This window comes from Schistocerca serialis, chromosome 9, assembly GCF_023864345.2.
Source record: "Schistocerca serialis cubense isolate TAMUIC-IGC-003099 chromosome 9, iqSchSeri2.2, whole genome shotgun sequence".
NCBI classification, from domain to species: Eukaryota; Metazoa; Arthropoda; class Insecta; order Orthoptera; family Acrididae; genus Schistocerca; species Schistocerca serialis.
The window spans coordinates 421244483-421269975 of NC_064646.1; the positions used below are offsets into that span (position 1 = coordinate 421244483).

General features: G+C 49.1%; 1 protein-coding gene across 1 annotated transcript in view; it reads left to right on the plus strand.

Moving 5' to 3' along the window:
* Positions 1-25493, plus strand: part of LOC126419668 (protein AF-9-like) — a 176857-nt gene that overhangs the window by 129014 nt on the left and 22350 nt on the right. Inside the window, exon 4 of the mRNA XM_050086855.1 lies at positions 18324-18599. Within this exon, the coding sequence (XP_049942812.1) occupies positions 18324-18599 (276 nt within the window). The remainder of the gene's footprint in view (positions 1-18323; positions 18600-25493) is intronic.

Below are 25493 nucleotides of genomic sequence, written 5' to 3' on the forward strand. Positions count from 1 at the left end.
TTGCAGAGGACGCTGTCGTTTATCGACTAATTAAGTCATCAGGAGATCAAAACAAACTGCAAAACTATTTTCAAAACACGTCTGAATGGTGAAAAATTGGTAGTTGACCCTGAATAACGAAAAGTGAGGTCATCCACATGAGTGCTAATAGGAACTTCGGTTACACGATAAATCAGTCAAGTCTAAGAGCCTTAAATTCAACTAAATACCTAGGTATTACAATTAAAAACAATTTAAATTGGAAGGGAGGCATAGAAAATGTTGTGGGGAAGGCTAACCAAAGACGGCGTTTTATTGGCAGGACACTCGAAAAATGTAACATCTATTAGGGGGCTGCCTGCAGTACGCTTGTCCGTCCTCTTCTAGAATACTGCTGCGCGGTGTGGGATTCTTACCAGATAGGACTGACGGAGTACATCGAAAAAGTTCAAAGTGAGGTAGCACGTTTATCATCACGAAGTATGGGAGTGTGTATCACAGAAATAATACAGGATTTGGGCTGGGCATCATTAAAAGGAAGGAGTTTATCGTTGTGTCGGAATCTTCTCACGTAATTCCAATCACAAACTTTCTCTTCCAAATGCGAAAATATTTTGTTGACACCGACCTACATAGGGAGGAACGATCACCACGATAAAATTAGGAAAATCACAGTTCGTACGGAAAGATACAGGTGTTCATTCTTTCTGCGCGCTATACGAGATTGGAAGAACAGAATTGTGAAGCTGGTTTGATGAACCCTCTGCCAGGCACTTAAATGTGATTTGCAGAGTATCCATGTAGAAATACAGCCCCACAGTAATGATCTACTCCACACATGAAACAGTGCCGTTGCAGCAGGTCCCAGCCCACCGCTTATTAGATTGCTAATCATATCGTAGACAACTGCCTCGTTGTGGAATTACGCTGTTAGCTCTGAATCTCGGTCGTTTTCTTGCATGGATCGTAAGGCAGCGGAGCTTACCACTGTTAACTGAAGAAACAAGCACGGGTTTGGGATTGTAAAACAATGGGACGGTACAAGACGACAATGTTTGTGGTTGGCGCACTTCATACTTGAGCGCGCCCATTCGAAGGTAAACTATTGTTACTTACAATGGGAGACCACGACGTTGGGATCGCGGATTTACTTCACACTTTATACAACTTTAGCAGGCCATTAAAAGAAGATAACGTGCAATTAGTAAGGAGCACTATTTTGGCAATTCCGAGAAAACCGCAAGAGAGATTTTACACGTCTATTATGCAACTGATGGGTCTATGTAGAGAGACAGGGAGTAACAAGACTCGAACTCGGGACCTTTGCCTTTCGCGGGCAGTTTTAATCTGCCAGGAAGTTTCATATCAGCGCACACTCTGCTGCAGAGTGAAAATCTCATTCTAGGTAGTTAAAAGTTAATGTGGTCTAGCGGATGTCGGCACAGAAGCTCAGTGTGTTAGGTCAGAGCTGCCTGCTTACTGCAATAAAAAAAAAACGGAGTGAACGGATCGACAATTAACTTCACCGGGTGTCGAGCGACGTCCGCGCCGAATAAATGCAACGAACAATAACAAAAACGAGATAAAAAAGCTGTTAACTTTGGCACGTCTGCATGAAGTGACGGTTCGAATCTCGCTATTACTTTCTTATCTATACTTCCTCATCGTTGGTCACGTTATTACATTTGAGAGGTAATATAATGAAAAAATGAAGTGCATTTATATGAAGTTTAGTTAATTCCATATTTTCATTATTTACTCATCATTTAAGACTGATTATGCCTTTCAGCGTTAAGTCTCGAGCATAGTCCCCCTTACAAAATTCTCCCATAATCCCCTATTCAGTGCTAAAATTGGTGCCTCTTCCGATGTTAAGCCTATTACTTCAAAATCATTCTTAACCGAATCCAGGTACCTTCTCCTTGGTCTACCCCCAACTCCTCCTACTCTCTTCTGCTGTACCAATGAGTCTCTTGGATAACCTTGCTTCCCCCATGTAACATGAACCCACCATCTAAGCCTGTTCTCCCTGACTGCTACATCTATATAGTTCATTCCCAGGTTTTTTATTTCCTCATTGTGGACACCCTCCTGCCATTGTTCCCATCTACTAGCACCTGCAATCATTCTAGCTACTTCCATATCTGTAACCTCAACCTTATCATTAAGGTAACCTGAATCCACCCAGCTTTCGCTCCCATACAACAAAGTTAGTCGAAAGATTAAACAGTGCACAGATAAGTCAGTCTTGGTACTGACTTCCTTCTTGCAGAAGAGAGTAGATAGTAGCTGAGAGCTCACTGCATTAGCTTTGCTACACCTCGCTTCCAGTTCTTTCACTATGTTGCCATCCAGTGAGAATATGCATCATAAGTACTTGAAACCGTCCACCCGTTCTAACTTTGTTCCTCCTACTTGGCACTCAATCCGTTTATATCTATCAGCCACTGACATTACTTTCGTTTTGGAGATGCTAATCTTCATACCATAGTCCTTACATTTTTGATCTAGCTCTGAAATATTACTTTGCAAACATTCAATCGAATTTGCCATCACGGCTAAGTCATCAGTGCTGCCTGACTATGTAAAGACCTTTAATTGCTCGGAAAAATTTGCCTCCTATACCATAATCTCGTAGAACAGACAATAACTTCCTCCTAGTAACCGGGTCATACGCCTTTTCTAGATCTATAAAGCATAGATACAATTACCTATTCCACTCGTAACACTTCTCCATTATTTGCCGTAAGCTAAAGATCTGGTCCTGGCAACCTCTAAGAGGCCTAAACCCACACTGATTTTCATCCAATTGGTCCTCAACTAATACTCGTACTTTCCTTTCAATAATATCTGAGAAAAATCTACCCACAACGCTGATTAAAGATATACCTCTGTAGTTGTTACAATCTTCTGTTACCATGTTTACAGATCGGTGTGACTACTGATTTCGTCCAGTCTGATGGAACCTGTCCCCGACTCCCATGCCATTTCAATTATCCTGTGTAGCCATTTAAGACCTGGTATTCCACTGTATTTGATGAGTTCCGACTTAATTTCATCCACCCCATCCGCTTTATTGCACTGCAATCTGTTGACCATTTTCTCCACTTCCTCAAATGTGATCCTATTTCCATAATTCCTATCCCATTGTACATCGGAATATGAAACATTACTGATCGTATTTTCACACACATTGAGCAACTCTTCAAAATCTTCCTTTCATCTGCCCAAGGCATCAACAGGGTTCACCAGCAGTTTTCCTGACCTGTCCAAAATACTCATTTCCTTCTTACCTCCCTTTCGAAGACTGCTAATTACACTCAAGAATGGTTTTCCAGCAGCTTGACCCAAAGTCTCCAACCTGTTTCCAAAGTCTTCTCAAGATTTCTTCTTGGATGCTGCAATTATGTTTGGCTTTTTTTTCCCCCCCTGCAGGTCCGGGGTAAGAATAGGCCCGAGGTATTCCTGCCTGTCGTAAGAGGCGACTAAAAGGAGTTTCAACCGTTTCGGCCTTCCATGTAATGGTCCCCCTTGGGGTTTGACCTCCATTTTTCAAAATTCTACAGAAGTACGAGCCTTTTGGGGAAGGACACCTTACATGGTGTAACACTGGTCCTCAGTGCACTAAGACCTTGGCACTCAGCATTGCACCGGCGTTGTAACCATACCCACTATTCCTCAAATTGGGCCTAAACGCCTGATGGGTTGTCAAAGTTACGCCCATAGTGCATCTCCATCTGCACCAGCGATCATGATGGACTTTCCATGGCACCAGAAATCCAGCACGGTAGCCAGCCCGTTGTGGTGGGGTCGTCATGTACCCTCTAGGTTGTAGCCCCCTGACAACACAGGGATCGTACTGCCGATACCTGAGCTGCACCCTCCCCACGTCGGCCAAGGAGTAGATGCTCGTCTCCTTGGGGCATCGGGACTCCCGGCAATGGTCATCCTGCCAGGTGGCCCTTGCTGCGGCTGGGTGGCGCCCGTGGGGAGAGCCACTGGTCGGAGTGGGTGGTATCGGGGCGGACGTTTCGCACATGAAACGTCAACACGTATCAGGTCGCTCTGCGGCCGAGTCTTCCAAAAGAAAAGGTACCGTTTCTAGTTCTGGTTCTCCTGCCCTTTCCCCCTTGGCCACTCCATGGGAGGAGGGACAGGCCCGCCGGCTTGGGGCGAAGTGCTTCCCCCGCTATTTGGTCTGTTCTCGAACCGATGGGGGGACGTTCGCCACCTCCAAGCCCATGTTCTTTGTTCAGCACATTGAGGACGTCTTCGGGGAAATCGAGGCTCTCAGCAAGATGCGATGAGGGTCCGTTCTTATCAAGACCACCTCTGCCACACAATCGGCGGCACTCCAGGCGTGCGACCGCCTAGGGGAGATCCCAGTCTCCATTGTCCCACATCTGGCACTTAATAGGACGCAGGGGGTTATTTTTCATCGTGACCTCCTGCTACAATCGGATGAGGAGCTCAGGGCCAACCTGGAGCGCCGCGGCGTGCATTTCGTCCGGCGAGTCCAGCGCGGCCCCAAAGACCGTCGCATCGACACCGGGGCCTTTATCCTCGCCTTCGAGGGGGACGTTCTCCCGGAGGAGGTAAAGGTGATGTGCTACCGGTGCGACGTGCGACCTTACGTCCTGCCTCCTATGCGCTGTTTTAGGTGTTTGCGGTTTGGGCACATGTCGTCCCGGTGTGAGGCTGAGCCCCTTTGTGGCGATTGTGGACGTCCTCTTCGTGAGGAACATACTTGCACCCCACCACCTTGGTGCATTAATTGTCCTGGCGTCCACTCGCCTAGATCCTCAGACTGCCCCGCCTATCAGAAGGAGAAAAAGATACAAGAAATCAAAACTTTGGATCAGCTCTCTTAATCTGAGGCCAGGAAGAAGTATGACCACCTTCATCCCGTGTCACTGACCACTTCGTTTGCCTCAGTTGTGTCCACTCCTTCCGCGGTATCCTCACCCCTATCTTGTCCCCCCTCCGCCTCCTCTGCCCATCAGGGGGCTCTGCCTCTGCCTCCCAAATCCCTCCCTTCCAAATCCTCCTCCCCCGTGGCCCCCACCCCCTCTGCCCCAGGGGCCACCCTTCCTCCTCCTCCTCCTCCTCCTCCTCCTCCTCCTCCTCCTCCTCCTCCCCCCCCCCACGCCACCTGAGAAGCGATCCTCTTCTCAGGCGTCCATCGGGGAAACGTTCCGGACCCCAGCTTCCGAGGTCCGGCGTTCCAAAACGGACCCCGCGCGTAAGGACCTTCTTCGGGTCCAGCCCACCATCCCTGTGCCTCCTCGGCCTTCCAAGAAGGCCTCCAAGAAGAAGTCTCTATCCCCCTCTCCACCCCGGCGCGTTTCGTCTGACGCTTTATTCGTGAGTCGCTGCTCCCGGCCGTCCTCAGTTTCGCCGGGACGCTCTGCTGCCAGGCGCTCCGCCGGCCTTTTGTCGGCAAATGATGCGGCCCCTCCTACACAATCAGGGACAGCGGCCGCAGCTGGCGACGAGTCGATGGAACCGGATCCGCCTCCCGTCGGTTGTAGCGTTGTTCCCTCGCAACCTGGACCTCCGCGGCCATCGAGGTGACCAGCTCTTCCCTGTCTCGTTCCCCCAACTTTTTGACTAGCAATGGCGTTGTTTCATTGGAACATAAGAGGTATTCGATCTAATTGGGAGGAATTACAACTGCTCCTCCGCCTGCACTGTCCGCTCGTCCTTGGTCTCCAGGAAACCAAGTTGCGCCCGAATGACCGTATTGCCTTTTCCCACTATACCTCGGAGCGGTATGACCTAACCCCTGTGGACGGTATCCCAGCTCATGGTGGGGTCATGTTGCTCGTTCGGGACGATGTCTATTACCATCCCATCCCATTGACCACCCCACTCCAAGCAATAGCTATCCGAATTACTCTTTCTGCTTTTACTTTTTCAGTTTGTACCATCTACACTCCACCGTCATCTGCTGTTAGTCGGGCTGACATGATGCACCTGATCGATCAGCTTCCCCCGCCGTTCTTATTGTTCGGCGACATCAATGCCCATCATCCCCTTTGGGGCTCTCCTGCATCCTGTCAAAGAGGCTCACTCTTGACGGATGTCTTCAACCATCTCAATCTTGTCTGCCTCAATACCGGCGCCCCGACTTTCCTCTCGGACTCTACTCATACCTACTCCCACTTGGACCTCTCGATCTGTTCTACCACTCTTGCCCGTCAGTTCGAGTGGTATGTCCTTTCTGACACCCATTCGAGCGACCACTTCCCCTGTGTCGTTCGTCTCCTGCACCACACCCCATCCCCACGTCCTTCGCGCTGGAACATACTGAAAGCTGACTGGGGACTTTCCTCCTCCCTGGCGACCTTTCCGGACCACGATTTTCCCCCCCCCAGGGGGTCCACAACTCTTTCGTGGATACGTGCGTGGCGAGCACGGGGCCCCGAGCCATTGCAGCCTTCTTTCTCTCCCGGGCTGCATTTCCTTTCCCTTCCCCTCCTTTCCCCTCCATACCCCTTTCCCCTCGCCATCTCCTCTCCCTCTATTGGTGTCCTTGCTTATGTTGGCCCCCGCTATCCTCCTGGTTCTGTTGGTTTTACACTCTGGCTTTGTTGCGTAATCATCTCCTCCTTTTGGCATTCCTTGGTCCCCCTCTGGGGTTTGACCTCCATTCCAAAATTTCTCTTCCGTAGTGTGAGCCATTTGGGGAAGAGCACCTTACCTAGTGTCTCCGACATGTGCCCTCCTAGTATATTCCACCTTTTCTTCTACGTCGTTGTCTGATGCTAGGGTGCATAGCCAGCACGGTAGCCAGCCCGTGTGGTGGGGTCGCTATGTACCCTTTTGGTTGAGCCCCCTGAACACACAGGGATCACACTTCTGATACCTGAGCTGTGACCTCCTCATGCATGCCTAGGAGTGGTTGCTCGTCATCCTGGAGCATCGGAACTCCCGGCAATGGCCGCCGTGCCAGACGGCCCTTGCTGTGGCTGGGTGGCGCCCGTGAGGAGAGCCCCTGATCGGAGTGGGTGGTATCAGGGCGGATGCTATGCAGATGAAACGCATAAGGGTCCAAACCTATGGCCGCTCTTCTGCGGCCGTCTCTCTGCGTGGTACTGATTCCTCAAGTGCTGCTTCTCTTGCTCCTTCGGCCTTCCCTTCCGTGGCTACCCCTGGGAGGAGGGTCAGGCCCGTCGTCTAGGGGCAAAACCTTTCCCCCGTTATCTAGTTTGCACCAGGACTGATGGAGATACTTTCACCAGTGTCAAACCTTTATTCTTTGTGGAACACATTGAAGACAAGTTCGGCGAAGTGGACTCCCTGAGCAAGATGCGGTCGGGTTCATTACTGATAAAAACTGCTTCGGCTGCCCAATCTGCGGCCCTTCGTGCCTGTACTCATCTTGGCACAATTCCCGTGTCCATTACCCCTCACCAGTCTCTAAATATGGTACAAGGTGTGATTTTTCACAGAGACCTCATCCTTCAAACCGATGAGGAACTTCGGGACAATCTCGGACGGCGGGGTGTTCACTTTGTTCGGCGTGTTCAGAAGGGTCCTAAAGATAATCGTATTGATACTGGTGCCTTTATCCTGGCCTTTGAAGGGGATACCCTTCCTGAGAAAGTTAAGATTATGGTCTATCGCTGTGATGTGAAGCCGTACATCCCACCTCCTATGCGGTGTTTCAAGTGCTTGCGTTTTGGCCACATGTCTTCTCGCTGTACCCAGGACCCTCTCTGTGGTGACTGTGGACGTCCACTCCATGAGGGGAGTCCCTGTGTTCCCCCTCCTGCATGTGTAAATTGTCATGGTCGTCATTCTCCACGTTCAGCAGATTGCCCAGTCTATAAGAAAGAAAAAAAGATACAGGAGTATAAGTCTCTTGATCGTTTAAGCTACACAGAGGCCCGTAAGAAATATGCACGATTGCACCCTGTGTCCATGACATCTAGTTACGCCTTGGTTACATCTTCATCCCTTCCTCCCCCTTCCTTACCCCCGTCCCGGACCCCTCTCCTTCCCCCCTCCCCTGCGGCTCCCACACCTTCTCCTCTGGGCGCCGCTCCCCCTCCCCAGCCGGAGAAGTGTCCCACTCCTTCGGCGTCTGCCGGTCAAGGGCGCCTCTCCCGGGATGCCCCTCCCCGGCACCTTCCAGGTCAAAGGTCTGCTGCAGCGCGGCGACCGCGAGAGCCGCGGTCTATCGGCCCCCAGGTCGCCCAGTCTCTTTCTGTTCCTGATCTTGCTGCAGCTGGCTCCATTATGCCACACAGCCCTCCTCGATCTCAGCCTGAAAAGAAGAAGAAACATAAGTCCCGGGACAAAGAGCCTCTGGTGTCACCGGAGGTCCCTTCCCCGGCTTCACAACCGGATTCTGACCTGTCGTTTATGGATGTCGCCCCCTCCTTGTCGGTGACGGGTGGGGACCCGGCGGTATGACTGGATTTAGCGTGTTCAGCCCTCATTTAAACCCTCGTTCTGTGGTTCTCCAATGGAATTGTAATGGCTACTATCGTCACCTTCCGGAATCGAAATCCCTTCTTTCGTCCTACTCAGCAGCTTGTGTGGTTCTCCAGGAATCTCATTTTACTGATGCTCACTCACCGACCCTCCGTGGGTTCCGTGTTTTCTGTCGAAATCGGGTCGGACCCTTGCGGGCTTCTGGTGGCGTTTGTACGTTGGTCCGTACAGACATTGCTAGCACGTGGATTCCTCTCCAAACTACATTGGAAGCAGTTGCTGTTAGGGTCCACTTAGACTCTGCAGTCACAGTATGCAATCTTTATCTCCCTCCTGACAGGACTCTTACACCTGCTGCCTTAACCACCCTTCTTCAGCAACTTCCTCCTCCCTTCCTCCTCCTTGGGGATTTTAATGCTCATCATCCTTTGTGGGGCAGTGCCTTTCCATCTAGACGAGGTCTTCTTATCGACCAATTTATTGCAGACCACGACCTGTGCCTTCTTAATGATGGCTCCCCTACTCATTTCAGTGCTGGTCATGGTACTTTTTCTGCCATTGATCTTTCTCTTTCTTCTCCCTCTCTCCTCCCTTCATTACACTGGTCGCCACACGACGACCTTTGTGATAGTGACCATTTCCCGTTGATTATAACGCTCCCTTCCCGCTCCCCGATGGAGAGGTTACCTCGTTGGTCTTTCCACCGCGCCGATTGGCCTCTATATACTGCACAGGTCGAGTTTTCTCCCTCTTTGTCGGGTTGTATCGATGACGTCCTACGTGACGTGTCTGACGCGATTGTTCGCGCTGCTAACCTTGCTGTCCCGCGCTCATCTGGACAATTTCGTCGTCGGCAAGTCCCGTGGTGGAGTACGGCCATTGCCATTGCCATCCGTGATCGCCGTCGAGCTTTGCAACAGTTTAAGAGGCACCCATCTGTAGCCAGCTTTTCTACCTTTAAGCGCCTTCGCGCTAAAGCCCGTTATTTAATCAAACAGAGCAAGCGGATATGTTGGGAACGATTCGTTTCTTCCCTTGGTTCCACTGTCTCTCTGTCACGGGTATGGGCTACACTTCGCTCTCTCCAAGGTTGCCATCGGTAGTCCACCCTCCCAGGCCTTCACCTCCCAGATGGCATTTGTACGGACCCATTAGTTCTCGCAGAACATCTTGCGACCCATTTTGCAGTGGCATCAGCGTCGGCCTCCTATCCAGCTGCTTTCCTTCATCAAAAACAGCAGGCTGAAGCTGTCACCTTATGTTTCACCACTTGTGAGTCAGAATCTTACAACGAACCTTTCACTGAATGGGAATTTCTTTCTGCTCTATCTGCTTCTCATGATACAGCTCCTGGCCCAGATTCGATTCATAACCAGCTGCTTCAACATCTCAGTGCTCCACAACGGCAACATCTTCTTCGGGTGTTTAACCGCATCTGGCTCCAGGGTGACTTCCCTTCTCAGTGGAGGGATAGCATTGTGGTTCCTGTCCTTAAGCCTGGTCAGAACCCACTATCTGTTGACAGCTATCGGCCAATTAGTTTGACCAATGTTGGTTGTAAGTTACTTGAACGGCTGGTAGCCCGTCGGCTCACTTGGGTCCTCGAATCTCGGGATCTATTGTCCCCTTACCAGTGTGGTTTTCGAGAGGGACGATCTCCAATCGATCATTTGCTTCGCTTGGAATCCGCAGTTCGGCAGGCTTTTTCCCAGCGCCGCCATTTGGTTGCAGTGTTTTTTGACCTTCGCAAGGCCTATGACACGGCCTGGCGCCATCACATCTTACTAACCCTTCATCAGTGGGGTCTTCGGGGCCCACTCCCGATTTTTCTCCGCCAGTTCCTGATCCATCGGTCATTCAGAGTTCGAGTTGGTACTGCTTTTAGTTCTCCACGGACCCAGGAGACGGGCATCCCACAGGGTTCTGTCTTGAGTGTCCTTCTTTTCCTCATTGCTATCGATGGACTTGTGGCCTCTGTCGGTCCCTTGGTCGCCCCTGCCCTGTATGTGGATGATTTCTGCATTTGGGTTAGTTCCTCCTCGATGCCATCTGCAGAACGGCAGCTCCAGGTGGCTATACGGCGTGCCTCTGCATGGACCCTCTCCCACGGGTTTCAATTCTCTCCTTTAAAATCGCGGGTGGTCCACTTCTGTCGACGTACTACGGTCCACCCTGATCCAGAGCTCTATCTCGCTGCACAAAGATTGCCTGTGGTTCCACAGTTCCGTTTCCTAGGTCTTCTTTTCGACAACAAGCTCACTTGGCTGCCCCATATCAGACTCCTGAAGGTAGGATGTTTCCGTAAACTCAATGTCCTTCGCTTCCTTGCCCACTCCTCCTGGGGTGCGGACCGTTCCCTCCTCCTCCGTCTTTATCGTGCTCTAGTTCTGTCACGTTTGGACTATGGTTGTCAAGTTTATGGTTCAGCTGCTCCTTCCACGCTGCACGTGCTGGATCCAGTCCACCATCGTGGTATCCGTTTGGCCACCGGTGCCTTCCCTACTAGCCCTGTTGATAGTCTCCTGGTTGAAGCTGGGATCCCCCCCCTTTCTGTTCGGCGGTCCCAGCTTCTGGTGTCTTATGCCCTTACTATCCGTTCTTCTCCCTCTCATCCTTCCTATTCTATCCTATTCCCAGACCATGGACGTCGCCCGCCTGACTCCCGCCCTCGGGCGGGTTTACCGGTTGGGCTGCGCCTTGCGTCTCTTACCCGTGATTTTCGGCTTCCTTCTTTGTCCTGTCTTCCTCGCTCCCTCCCCTCCACCCCTCCTTGGTTAGTTCCTCGGCCTCGGATTCGGATGGATCTCCGCCGCGGTCCGAAAGATTCCATCCCCCCGGTGGTGTTCCGTTCCTTTTTCCGCCAAATTTTATGGGAGTTTCGGGATGCTGTTGTTTTTTACACTGATGGCTCTAAATCTGCTGATCATGTTGGGTATGCCTTCACGTCCTTTGTTGGAACGGAAAATCATCTACTGCCACCCTCATGTGGGGTGTTTACTGCGGAATTGATGGCAATTTCCCGGGCCCTTACCTTTATTAAACAATCCCAACACAACCGCGTTTTGTTATGTACGGACTCGATGAGTGGCCTTCTTGCTATTGACCGGTGTTTTTCGCGTCATCCCTTGGTCTCTGCCATCCATGACCATCTCGCTGATCTTCACCGTGCTGCTTGTTCCATTGACTTCCTATGGGTCCCGGGCCATGTGGGTATCCCGGGTAATGAGCTTGCTGATCGTTTGGCTGGGGGAGCAGTTACTTACCCCCCGTTTTCTGTAACCCCTCCTGCAGCGGATTTACGGCTTCACATCAAATCCCACTTTGCACAGTCATGGGCCAATTCTTGGGAGGCTACTCCACTGTCTAATAAACTTCGTGCCATTAAGGTGAATACAGGCCCATGGCGTTCTTCCTTTAGCCTCTCCCGCAAGGACTCGACCACACTGTGTCGTCTCCGCATTGGCCATACCAGGCTGACCCATGGTTTCCTTTTGCGTGATGAGCCACCCCCGCTATGTGGTTGTGGAGCCTTCCAGTCAGTGGCCCACATTTTGGTTGAATGCCCCCTTCTTTTGGCTCTGCGTGCTAAGTACAGACTCCCCCACACTTTACCTTTGATGTTGGCTGACGATTCCCGGATGGTCTCTCTGGTTCTAGGTTTCCTCCGGGAGAGTGGTTTTTATTCTCAGTTTTAAAGTTTTTAATCTCCCTCTGGTGTTGGGGCAGGGCGGTGAGTGTTTGGGTGTCTCCCACTGTAGGCAGTGTTCAGAGATTCCCGATTCACCTCCCTGACCGGAATCCTCTTTTCTTTCCCTTTTACTCTGTTTTTACCCCTTCTTTTTAAGGCTTGGTTAGTTTTTCTATTCCCATACGTACTTACTGCATTATAGCAGTTGTACCTTTTAAGTCACAGGTGGTCTTGCCTATGCTGTTTCAGCATAGTGTTGGGTTCGTTCTCTTGCCAACTTCCCTCATTTGTTTTTACTAATGACAACGTGACTGCCCTTTTACGTTTCCCCTTTATCCGTTTTATTTTCTGACTATACTGAGATGTCCCGTTAGCAGAATGGAGTCTATTTGAAACAAGGGACTGATGACCTTGCTGTTTGGTCCCTTTAACCTCAAACAACCAACCAACCAACCAACCGTTCCATACCTCGTACTACTTCTTCTTCACGTCGCGTTTCCGTCCCCTGGTGGAACGAGGCTTGTAGGGACGCTATCCGTGCTCGACGACGTGCTTTACGCACCTTTCGCCGGCATCCTACGTTGGCGAATTGTATTGAATACAAACGACTCCGAGCGCAATGCCGTAGAGTCATCAAAGACAGCAAAAAAGCTTGTTGGGCCTCTTTCACGAGCTCCTTTACCAGTTTTACTCCCTCTTCTGTCGTTTGGGGTAGCCTGCGCCGGCTGTCGGGCATTAAGGCCCACTCCTCAGTACCTGGCCTGACCTCAGGTAATGAGGTCCTTGTTGATCCTGTGGCTGTGTCCAACGCCTTTGGCCGCTTTTTCGCGGAGGTTTCAAGCTCCGCCCATCACCATCCTGCCTTCCTTCCCAGGAAAGAGGCAGACGAGGCTCGGCGACCTTCCTTCCACTCGCTGAATCTGGAAACTTACAATGCCCCCTTTACTATGCGGGAACTCGAACGTGCGCTTGCACTGTCCCGGTACTCTGCTCCGGGGCCAGATGCCATTCACGTTCAGATGCTGGCACACCTTTCTCCAGCGGACAAAAGCTTCCTTCTTCGTACCTACAATCGCGTCTGGACCGAAGGTCAAGTCCCCATGCGTTGGCGTGACGCTGTTGTTGTTCCTATACCCAAACCCGGGAAGGATAGACATCTTCCTTCTAGTTACCGCCCCATTTCTCTTACAAGCTGTGTCTGTAAGGTGATGGAGCGCATGGTTAATGCTTGGTTAGTTTGGATGCTTGAATCTCGACGACTAATTACTAATGTCCAATGCGGCTTTCGTCGCCGCCGCTCCGCTGTTGACCACCTTGTCACCTTGTCGACATTCATCATGAACAACTTTTTGCGAAGGCGCCAAACGGTAGCCGTGTTCTTCGACTTGGAGAAGGCTTATGATACCTGTTGGAGAGGAGGTATCCTCCGCACTATGCACAGGTGGGGCCTACGCGGTCGTCTGCCCCTTTTTATTGATACCTTTTTAACGGATCGAAGGTTTAGGGTACGTGTGGGTTCCGTATTGTCCGACGTCTTCCTCCAGGAGAACGGAGTGCCTCAGGGCTCCGTCTTGAGCGTAGCCCTTTTTGCCATCGCGATCAATCCAATTATGGATTGCATTCCACCTAATGTCTCAGGCTCTCTCTTTGTCGATGACTTCGCGATCTACTGCAGTGCCCAGAGAACATGCCTCCTCGAGCGCTGCCTTCAGCGTTGTCTAGACAGCCTCTACTCATGGAGCGTGGCAAATGGCTTCCGGTTCTCTGAAGAGAAGACGGTTTGTATCAACTTTTGGCGATATAAAGCGTTCCTTCCGCCATCCTTACATCTCGGTCCCATTGTTCTCCCATTCGTGGACACAACTAAGTTTCTAGGGCTCACGTTGGACCGGAAACTGTGTTGGTCTCCACATGTCTCTTATTTGGCGGCCCGTTGTACACGTTCCCTTAATGTCCTCAGAGTTCTTAGCGGTTCATCTTGGGGAGCGGATCGCACTGTCCTGCTTCGCTTGTATCGGTCCATAGTCCGGTCGAAGCTGGATTATGGGAGCTTCGTCTACTCGTCCGCTCGGCCATCCCTCTTACGCCGGCTCAACTCCATCCACGATCAGAGGATACGTCTTGCGACCGGAGCCTTCTACACTAGTCCTGTCGAGAGTCCTTATGCTGAAGCTGCCGAGTTACCATTGACCTACCGGCGTGACATACTGCTGTGTCGGTATGCCTGCCGGCTGTTGTCTATGCCCGAACACCCCTCTTACAAGTCCTTCTTCGCCGATTCTCTCGACCGTCAGTACGGGTTGTATGTGTCTGCCCTGCTGCCCCCTGGAGTCCGCTTCCGTCGCCTGCTTCGACAATTGGATTTTGCCCTCCCTACCACCTTCAGAGAGGGTGAGAGCCCGACACCACCTTGACTCCAGGCTCTGGTTCGTATTTATCTCGACCTCAGCTCACTCCCGAAGGAGGGTACTCCGACTGCAGTGTATTGCTCACGGTTTGTCGAACTTCGTGCTCGACTTGCCGGTCACACCTTTATTTACACCGATGGCTCCAAAACTGACGATGGTGTCGGCTGTGCCTTTGTCGTCGGGACCGCCACCTTTAAATACCGGCTCCTTGACCAATGTTCCAGCTTTACGGCCGAGCTTTTTGCTCTCCATCAGGCCATTCAGTATGCCCGCCGCCACCGCCATTCATCGTATGTACTCTGCTCTGACTCACTCAGGGCTCTTCAGAGCCTTGGAGCTCCCTATCCGGTCCATCCCTTGATTCAACGGATACAGCAGTCCCTCCATTCTTTCGCTGATAATGGCGGTTCTGTCAGCTTTCTGTGGGTTTCCGGACATGTAGGAGTGCCTGGGAATGAGGCTGCGGATGCTGCAGCCAAGGCTGCAGTCCTCCAGGCTCGGCCAGCCTCCCATTGTGTCCCGTCATCTGACGTTCGTGGGGATGTATGTAAGAGGCTTGTCGTGGTGGGATGCTTGGTCATCCCTCCAAGGAAACAAGCTCCAGGCAGTAAAACCGCTCCCAACTGCTTGGACAACTTCCTCCCGACCATCTCGGCGCGAGGAGGTCCTTCTCACCAGGTTGCGGATTGGGCATTGCCGGTTTAGCCACCGCTACCTGCTCTCCGGTGACCCAGCCCCGCAATGCCCTTATGGTCAGGCATTAACGGTGCGCCATGTTTTATTGTCGTGTCCCCGTTTTAGTCAATTTCGTGTTGTCCTGTCCCTGCCATCTACCTTACCGGATGTTTTAGCTGATGACGCTCGAGCAGCTGCTCGTATTCTGCGTTTTATAACTTTAACTGGCTTGACCAAAGACATTTAACCTTTTTACTTATTTAATCTGCATCTTTGTCAGGTCCTTCTGATGTCCCCCCATCCCCTTGAGTTTTAGCAGATTCCTTGTGCTCTAACATCAGTGACTGGGCGCTAATGACCTCAGCAGTTGAGAGCCCTTAAACCCTACAAAAAAAAAAAAAAAAACAAACAATTGGCATTGTTTCTTAATTCAACGTAACTTTCTGTGTCTACCTGAGTTCTAGTATGTAGCCATTTTTGATACGCCTTCTTTTTCCTTCTACGGGCTGCCTTGACTGTGTCATTCCACAAAGCTGTTTGCTTCATCCTACTTTTACACACTACTGTTCCAAGACATTCTTTAGCCATTTCTAGTACTGTGCCCTGTACCTTGTCCATTCCTTTTCCAATGACTGTAATTGACTACATTCAACTAACTGGTACCTTTCTGAGATCGCTGTTATGTAGTTGTGCCTGATTTCCTGATCCTGAAGTTTCTCCACTCTTACCCTCAGACATATGGCCATGACCTCCTACACTTTCGGCCTCACAATACCAATTTCACTGCAGATTAGTTATCAGTGTCATCAAAGAATCCCCTGAATACACTGTCCCTCGCAGCCTTCCTGAATTCTTGATCTGTTGTTATATAGTCAATGACAGCTCTGGTTCCCCTGCTTTCCCAAGTATACCGGTGAATGTTCTTACGTTTAAAAAAGGAGTTTGTGATTACTAAGCCCATACTGGCAGAGAAATCCAAGAGTTGTTTCCCGTTCCTGTTTGCCTCCATATCCTCTCCAAATTTACCCATAACCTTTTCATACCCTTCAGTTCGATTTCCAATCCTGGCATTAAAATCACCCATGAGTAGAACACTGTCCTTGTCCTTTACTCTAACTACTTCATCACTACATAAAAACTATCCATCTTGATCTGTCCCTTCACAATGCGAATATACTGCCACAATCCTAATTTTCTTGCTAGACATTGTCAAATCTATCCACATCAGTCGTTCGTTTACATACCTTATTGCAACTACGCTGGGTTCCATTTCTTTCCTGATGTAAAGCCCTACACCCCATTGTGCTATTCCTGCTTTGACTCCTGACAGGTAGACCTTGTATTCTCCCACTTCCTCTTCTTTCTCACCCCTTAGCCGAATGTCATCAACAGCTAAAACGTCCAGCCCCATCTTACTTGCAGCCTTTGCCAGCCCTACCTTTTTCCCAGAGTAGCCCCCACTGATATTAATAGCGCCCCATCTCGTTACCATTCGTTTGCCGAGACGTATCTTAGGAGTCCCTGGTTTGTCAATTAGAGGTGGGACTCCATCACCTCCAAAGGTTCGAGGCATTTTCCTCTGATTGTTGCCAGCATCATATTTAAAGGACGAGGGAAGCAGGTTTCTAGCCTTACTTGCCCCGGTTCCCATTGAGTTTTACCCCTAAAGGTTGAGGGACTAACCGGTGGATTTGGTAGTCTTCGCCGTCTGAGCACAAAGGTGACGACGACTCAGAATATGACAGATGCCCAGCCTTATTCCAAAGTAACTGGTATCCCGACTGATAGGACTACTTATTTGGCGACTCATACGTTGCCCGTGGTTCAGGAACTAGGACATAACAGGAACGCACACCATGAACCACATTATTTACTGTTAGTTACATTTCCAAGGACAAGGAGCAGACTCGGTACCCCCAAATCAAACCTCGGTAAATAATGATGCGAATGACGTTACTCACAATATTACAGAGAACGAGTAATGTAAAATTATTGGTCGGATGTGCTCTCGACGTCATACACTGTAGGGTAATATTTGTTATACGGACATGGAAATCATAAATTGAAACTTCATGCAACTACTACATGTAAATATACATTATTTCATTATGTTAACACTCAAATGTCATAAATAAAATGGCAAGTGACGGAAAAAATATGATTACAATATAGTTCGAGCGAGAGTCGAACCATCTCCTCACACACATTCGTCTTAGCAAACTCGAACGCTAATCACTTGACCACCATAATCTCAAACATCCAGCACCTATGCACAGTTGCATCAGTTACATAAGACTCATGTTGAGATTTTCTGGAGTCGCCAGAGTAGTGCAGCTTGCAACTTGAACATTGTTTTGATGGCCTACTAAAGGTGTACAAAGTTCGAAGTAAATCTGTAAACCCAGCGTCGTGGCTTCTCCTTGTTAGAATTCCGGTCCAGCACCGCTGTGAAAGTGACACAGGGCTCTACCACTACTACTACTATTATTATTACTACTACGACTACTACTATTATTATTACTACTACGACTACTACTATTATTATTACTACTACTACGACTACTACTACTACTATTATTATTATTACTACTACTACGACTACTACTACTATTATTATTATTACTACTACTACGACTACTACTATTATTATTATTATTACTACTACTACGACTACTACTATTATTATTATTACTACTACTACGACTACTACTACTATTATTATTATTACTACTACTACGACTACTACTACTATTATTATTATTACTACTACTACGACTACTACTACTATTATTATTATTACTACTACTACGACTACTACTACTATTATTATTATTACTACTACTACGACTACTACTACTATTATTATTATTACTACTACTACGACTACTACTATTATTATTATTACTACTACTACGACTACTACTATTATTATTATTACTACTACTACGACTGCGACTACTACTACTATTATTATTATTACTACTACGACTACTACTATTATTATTATTACTACTACGACTACTACTATTATTATTATTACTACTACGACTACTACTATTATTATTATTACTACTACGACTGCGACTACTACTACTATTATTATTACTACTACGACTGCGACTACTTTGCAGGCACCACAGAGCTGGAGCAGGGGCGCCAGTCGCGACCCAGAGAGCGGCAGAGCCGGCCCCGGCCGCGCAGGGACACGTCACCCACGACGGCCTCTCTGACGTCTAGGGCGCTGCGGCTCTCGCGGCAGTTCCTGCAGCAAAAGGGCCGCCGCCTCATGGAGTTGCCCCTGGGGCAGCGCGTGCTGGTCGTAGCAGACAAGGCGCTCGGCTGCGTCATCCAAGCCTTGCGCTGGGCCGGCGTCCCTCCGGTCAACGTCCCAATCACCGAAGGTGTCGGTAAGCTGCGCATCCCTCTCACTATGAGCTGTCCTACCTGTGCCATCGGTCTTAGTTGAATGTACCCTCCACGACTTCACCTGTGCTAATATGTTCTCAAAGTAGAAATTGAAGTAGACTAAATCAAAGTCGTGAGACACCTTCCAACATCGTGCTTAGTGTGGTGCGGCAATTCCACGAGCCATGAAATTAGCAAGTCCGCTGCGGAAATATTGAGCCATGCTGCCTTAATCGCGAATCTCTTGTCCAACGTAAAGTCCCGAGCGACCGGAAAAAAGCGCAGTTGACGCCTGTATATAATAAGGGTAGAAGGACGGATCGTCAAAATTACAGGCCAATATCGTTAACATCGGTTTGTTGCAGGATTCTCGAACATATTCTCAGTTCGAATATAATGAATTTCCTTGAGACAGAAGTTGCTGTCCATGCATCAGCACGGCTTTAGAAAGCATCGCTCCTGCGAAACGCAACTAGCCCTTTTCTCACATGATATCTTGCGAACCATGGATGAAGGCTATCAGACGGATGCCATATTCCTTGACTTCCGGAAAGCGTTTGACTCCTAACTAAGGTACGAGGATATGGGATTGGTGCCCAAATATGAGTGGCTCGAAGACTTCTTAAGTAATAGAACACAGTACGTTGTCCGCGATGGTAAGTGTCCATCGGAGGTGAGGGTATCATCTGGAGTGCCCCAGGGAAGTGTGGTAGGTCCGCTGTTGTTTCCTATCTACATAAATGATCTTTTGGATAGGGTGAATAGCAATATGCGGCTGTTTGCTGATGCTGTGTTGTACGGGAAGGTGTAGTCGTTGAGTGACTGTAGGAGGATAGATGATGATTTGGACAGGATTTGTGACTGGTGAAAATAATGGCAGCTAACTCTAAATATAGATAAATGTAAATTAATGCAGATGAATAAGAAAAAGAATCCCGTAATGTTTGAATACTCCATTAGTGATGTAGCGCTTCAGAGTCACGTCGATTAAATATTTGGGCGTAACTCTGCAGAGCGATATAAAGTGGGACAAGCATGTAATGGCAGTTTTGGGAAGGCGGATAGTGTCTTCGGTTCGTTGGAAGAATTTTGGGAAGTTGTGGGTCATCTGTAAAGGAGACCGCTTATAAAACACTAATACAACCTATTCTTCAGTACTGCTCGAGCGTTTGGGATCCCTGTCAGGTCGGATTGAGGGAGCACATAGAAGGAATTAAGTGGCGGGCTGCTAGATTTGTTACTGGTAGCTTTTATCATCACGCGTGTTACGGAAATGCTTCGGGTGGGAGTCTCTGGAGGAAAGGAAGCGTTCTTTTCGTGAATCGCTACTGAGTAAATTTAGAGAACCAGCATTTGTGGCTGACTGCAGTACAATTTATCTGCCGCCAACTTATATTTCGCGGAAAGACCACAAAGATAAGTGATTAGGGTTTGTACAGAGGCATATAGGCTGTCATTTTTCCCTCGTTCTTTTTGGGAGTGGAACAGGGAGAGATGCTAGTTGTGATACGAGGTACCCTCCGCCACGCACAGTACGGTGGATTGCAGAGTATGTATGTAGAGGTAGGCGTCTATAATTTCAAAAGTGTTGCTGGTGAAGGATGTTAGTCAAGAAATGACCTCTACATTACGTCCCATACATGCTAAATAGGATTCATGACAGGCGGTGTGGGAGACCAAATAATTAGCTCGAATTGTCAAGAATATTCTTAAAGTTGTGAAAAATTCATAAATGGCTGCAAATAGTTTCAAAGCAGATGAACATAACCATTTCCAGTCAATGATCCGTTCAGTTGTATCAGAGCATCCGGTCCATTCGACATACTGCCCACATTGTGGAACCATCACCAGCTCGCACAGTGCCTTGATAACTTAGGTCTATGGCTTCGTGGGGTCTGCACTACACTCGATCCTGCAATCAGCTCTTAACTGAAATCGGCACTCATCTGTCCATGCCACTATTTTCCAGACCTGTAGGATCCAATCAATAGGGTCACGACCCTTGCTGAAGCGGTGTCGTACTCTTCCTGGAGGTACTCGTGTCGATCGTCTGTTGCTGAGGTCCACTAACGCCATATTTCGCCGCACTATCCCAACTTGATACATTCGCCATATGTCCCACATGGATTTCTGCGATTATTTCCCGCAGTGTTGCTGGAAACTCTAAGCAAACGCCGCTGCTCTCGGCCGTTGAGTGGAGGCCGTCTGCCATGGCGCAATCCGTGGTGAGAGGTAATACCTGAAATATGTTCTCGGCACTCCAGAGATTGCGTATTTCGGCGTATTGCATTCAGTACAGATTCCCGAAACGGAATTTCCCATGCGTCTAGCTCAAAGTGCCATTCCGCGTTCAGTCTGTTAGTTCCTGTCGTGCTGCGGTAATCACGTCAGAAAGCTTCGCACGTGAATAACCCGACTGCAAATGACAACTCCCACCTACCGGCGCGATATACTGCTTTGTCGGTATGCCTGTCGGCTACTGTCAATGCCCGACCACCCGTCTTATCTTTCCTTTTTTTTACGACTCTCTCGACCGTAAATACGGGTTGTATGTCTCTGCCCTGCTACCCCCTGGAGTTCGCTTGCGTCGCCTCCTTCAGCACCTTGATTTTTCACTCCCTGCAATCTTTAGAGTGGGCGAGATCCAAACGACACCTTGGCTCCAGGCTCAGGTTCGCGTTCACCTTGACCTCAGCTCGCTCCCAAAGGTGGTTACCCCCGGTTCGGTATACCGCTCCCGTTTAGTCGAATTTCGTTCGGAGTTCATTAACATGAACTTCATTTATACAGATGGCTCTAAGACCAATGACGGTGTCGGGTGTTCTTTTATTGTCGGGGCACACAGTTTCAAATACCGGCTCCATGGCCATTGTTCGGTCTTCACAGTTGAGCTATTTGCCCTCTACCAGGCTGCCGCCACCGACGTTCTGCTTATGTCATCTGCTCCGATTCCCTGAGCGCACTCCAGAGCCTCAGTTATCCGTATCCGGTTCACGTTTTCGTGCATCGGATCCAACGCTCTCTTCAGCAGCTGGTGGACGACGGTTCTCCGGTTAGCTTTGTGTGGGTTCCTGGCCATGTCGGTATCCCTGGGAACGAAGCTACAGATGCCGCGGCCAAGGCTGCGGTCGTCCAGCCTCGGACAGCTTCTTCTTGTCCCTTCATCGGATTGTAGCAGGGTAATTTGTCAGCTCATTTTATCGTTGTGGCATGACGATTGGGCTGCACTTAAGGACAACAAGCTGCTCTTCCGGCGGCTTGGACGACCTCTTAACGCCCTTCTCGGCGGGAGGAGGCCGTTTTGGCCCGGTTACGAATTGGACACTGCCGGTTCAGCCATCGCCATCTGCTGACGGCTGCGCCGGCGCCGTTCTGCCCATGTGGGCAATTGCTGACGGTACGCCACATTTTAACGTCCTGTCCGAATTTTAATACACTGCGCGTTGATCTTGGCCTGCCATGTAGTCTGGATGCCATTTTTAGCGGATGATCCAGGAGTAGCTGCTCGCGTTCTTCGTTTTATCAACTTGACAAACCTGTCTAAGAACATTTGATTATGCTGTTTTTTAATCCTATGCCTGTCTTTTATAGTACTGTCCCTTTTCGTTGCTGTTTTAACCTTGTGCCTCGTGGTGCATTCCTAATTTAGTCTGTGCGCTAATGACCATTGTAGTTGTGCGCCCCAAAACCACAAAAAAAAGGTCCTTTCATTATTTGCGTACACGATTCTACGGCTTTCTGTACATGCGCATGTCACTATCCCACGATGTCAGTGACCTCAGTACGAGGCCTAAAAGATACAGGCCCAGGCGAGTATGTCACAAAGGTAGGCCAAGCTTGCTTGCTCGTTAGCTTAGCTGAGCAAATTGCGTTTCTCTACCAGTTAACTCGTAACTGGGTCTGTATACAAACGAAAATTTACGTCTTCTGATTGAATCCATTGCTCCGGTGTTTGTCTGGTAGTCCCACAACGATAGGAAGTCCATAGGTCTAGTAATAATTTGTTACCGCTGTACTGGGATACAACTAAATTAAAATCACGCCAAAATGATTACCCATTGCATGAGGCACCACATCTCGTATCAAATGAGGACTATTAAGCAGAAGACTAAACGCTATGAAAAAGCAGTTATAAAATTTGTCTCGAATTGATAATGAATTTTGTCGTACGACTAGTAATCAGTCGGACTTCATAATAGCAGATTCCCGTAGGAGACGCAATTCTCGTTACTACGCATACACCTACTTAACAGGTTTGGGAAATAATTTTGTCTGCCGAGTCGAGCGAGCGAGCGAGCTCAGGCCTACCTTCGAGACGTGGTCTGTCCTTCTCGTAGGCCTCGCCTCAGTGTACTCCTGCACACTTCTTATCTAGTATCGTAGAAATTACTCCCTGATGTTTTAACACTTCTTATCGACCTGTCTCGTGGTCTCGTTAGATATGTCTTGTAACCTACAAATAGTCTCCGGCAATTAACAAGTGTACCTGATCTGTGATTTTCAGAAAAGGAATACATTCCGAAGAATTTTTACCGACAGAATGCAGGTAAGTGTGCTACTGAACATTATAATAATAGCGAAATACCTTGCGCTAATAACGATTGAAAAGTAAAAAATGCATAACTGTTGGTGAGTTTTAATTAATGAAAATGTTAATTACGTAACTCAAATTTAGCAAAACTGCGGTTGTTTAATGAAATGTCGTTAATCAATTACAGGACGAAAGTTAAGAAACTGATGTTGGGTTGAAACTATGTTCGCATAAGAACATATTTAAATCTATGTAGGCAATAACTGCCAAACCAGAAGCACTAAAATTTCTTAGCTTCACAAAAAGTTCCTAACAAAAACATATACCCGTAAACGTGGCCCCGTCAGGGGGGTCCAAAATTCTTGTGGATACGTGCGTGGCGAGCACGAGGCCCCAAGCTATTGCAGCCTCCTTTCTCTCCAGGGCAGCATTTCCTTCCCCTTCCCCTCCCTTCCCCTCCTTTCCCCTCCTTACTCCTTTCCCATCGCCCTCTTCTCTTCCTCTCTTGGTGTCCTTGTTTATGTTGGCCCCACTATCCTCCTGGTTCTGTTCGTTTTACAATTCAGCTTTGTTGCGTAATCATCTCCTCCTTTTGGCATTTCTTGGTCCCCCTCTGGGGTTTGACCGCCATTACAAAATTTCTCCTCCGTAGTGTGAGCCATTTGGGGAAGAGCACCTTACCTAGTGTCTCTGACGTGCGCCCTCCTAGTACATTCCACCTTTTCTTTCACGTCGTTGTCTGATGCTAGGGTGCATAGCCGGCACGGTAGCCAGCCTGTGTGGTGGGGTCGCTATGTACCCTTTTGGTTGAGCCCCCTGAACACACAGGGATCACACTTCTCATACCTCCTCATGCATGCCTTGGAGTGGTTGGCTGTCATCCTGGAGCATCGGAACTCCCGGCAATGGCCACCGTGCCAGACAGCCCTTGCTGTGGCTGGGTGGCGCCTGTGAGGAGAGCCCCTGGTCGGAGTGGGTGGTATCAGGGCGGACACTATGCAAATGAAACGCGTATGGGTCCAGAACTCTGGCTGTTTTTCTGGTGCCGTATCTCTGCGTGGAACTGATTCCTCAAGTGCTGCTTCTCTTGCCCCTTCGGCCTTCCCTTCCATGGCTACCCCCTGGGATGAGGGTCATGCCCATCGGCTAGGGGTGAAACCTTTCCCCCGTTATCTAGTTTGCACCAGAACTGATGGAGATACTTTCACCAATACCAAACCTTTATTCTTTGTGAAAATCATTGAAGACAGGTTTGGCGAAGTGGACTCCCTGAGCAAGATGGGGTCGGGTTCGTTGCTGATAAAAACTGCTTCGGCTGCGCGATCTGCGGCACTTCGTGCCTGTACCCATCTTCGCACAATTCCTGTGTCCATTACTCCTCACCAGTCTCTAAATAGGGTACAAGGTGTGATTTTTCACAGGGACGTATCCTTCAAACTGATGAGGAGCTTCGGGACAAGCTCGGACGGCGGGGTGTTCACTTTGTTCGGCATGTTCAGAAGGGCCCTAAAGACAATCGCATTGATACTGCTGCCTTTATCCTGGCCTTTGAAGGGGATACCCTCCCTGAGAAAGTTAAGATAATGGTTTATCGATGTGATGTGAAGCCGTACATCCCACCTCTATGAGGTGTTTTAAGTGCTTGCATTTAGGACACGTCTTCCCGCTGTTCAGACACGTCTCTGTGGTGACTGTGGACGTCCACTCAATAAGGGGACTCGGGGTGTGTGTGTGTGTGTGTGTGTGTGTGTGTGTGTGTGTGTGTGTAAATTGTCATGGTAGTCATTCTCCACGTTCACCAGATTGCCCAGTATATAAGGAGGAAAAGATACAGGAGTATAAGTCCCTCGATTGTTTAACCTACACAGAGGACGTAAGAAATGATGTTGGCAGAAGAGCCAACACCGTGTAGCTAGAGGAGGCCGAAATGCACGCGTTAAACCTCACGCAGGATGACGTGAGGTCTGGAAAATGACAAGGAATTATAGTAGCAAAAATTAGTACATCGCTTCTGGAATACTCAACTTCAATCCATAATGGGTGTACATCGCTCTTTACAGTACTGGTTTTACAATCTCAATATCAACTGGTAATGGCGCATTGCTAGGTCGTAGCAAATGAGGTAGCTGAAGGCTATGCTAACTATCGTCTCGGCAAATGAGAGCGTATTTGTCAGTGTAGCTTCGCTAGCAAAGTAGGCTGTACAACTGGGGCGAGTGCTAGGACGTCTCTCTAGACCTGCCGTGTGGCGGCGCTCGGTCTGCAGTCACTGACAGTGGCGACACGCGGGTCTGACGTACACTAACGGACCGCGGCCGATTTAAAGGCTACCACCTAGCAAGTGTGGTGTCTGGCGGTGACACCA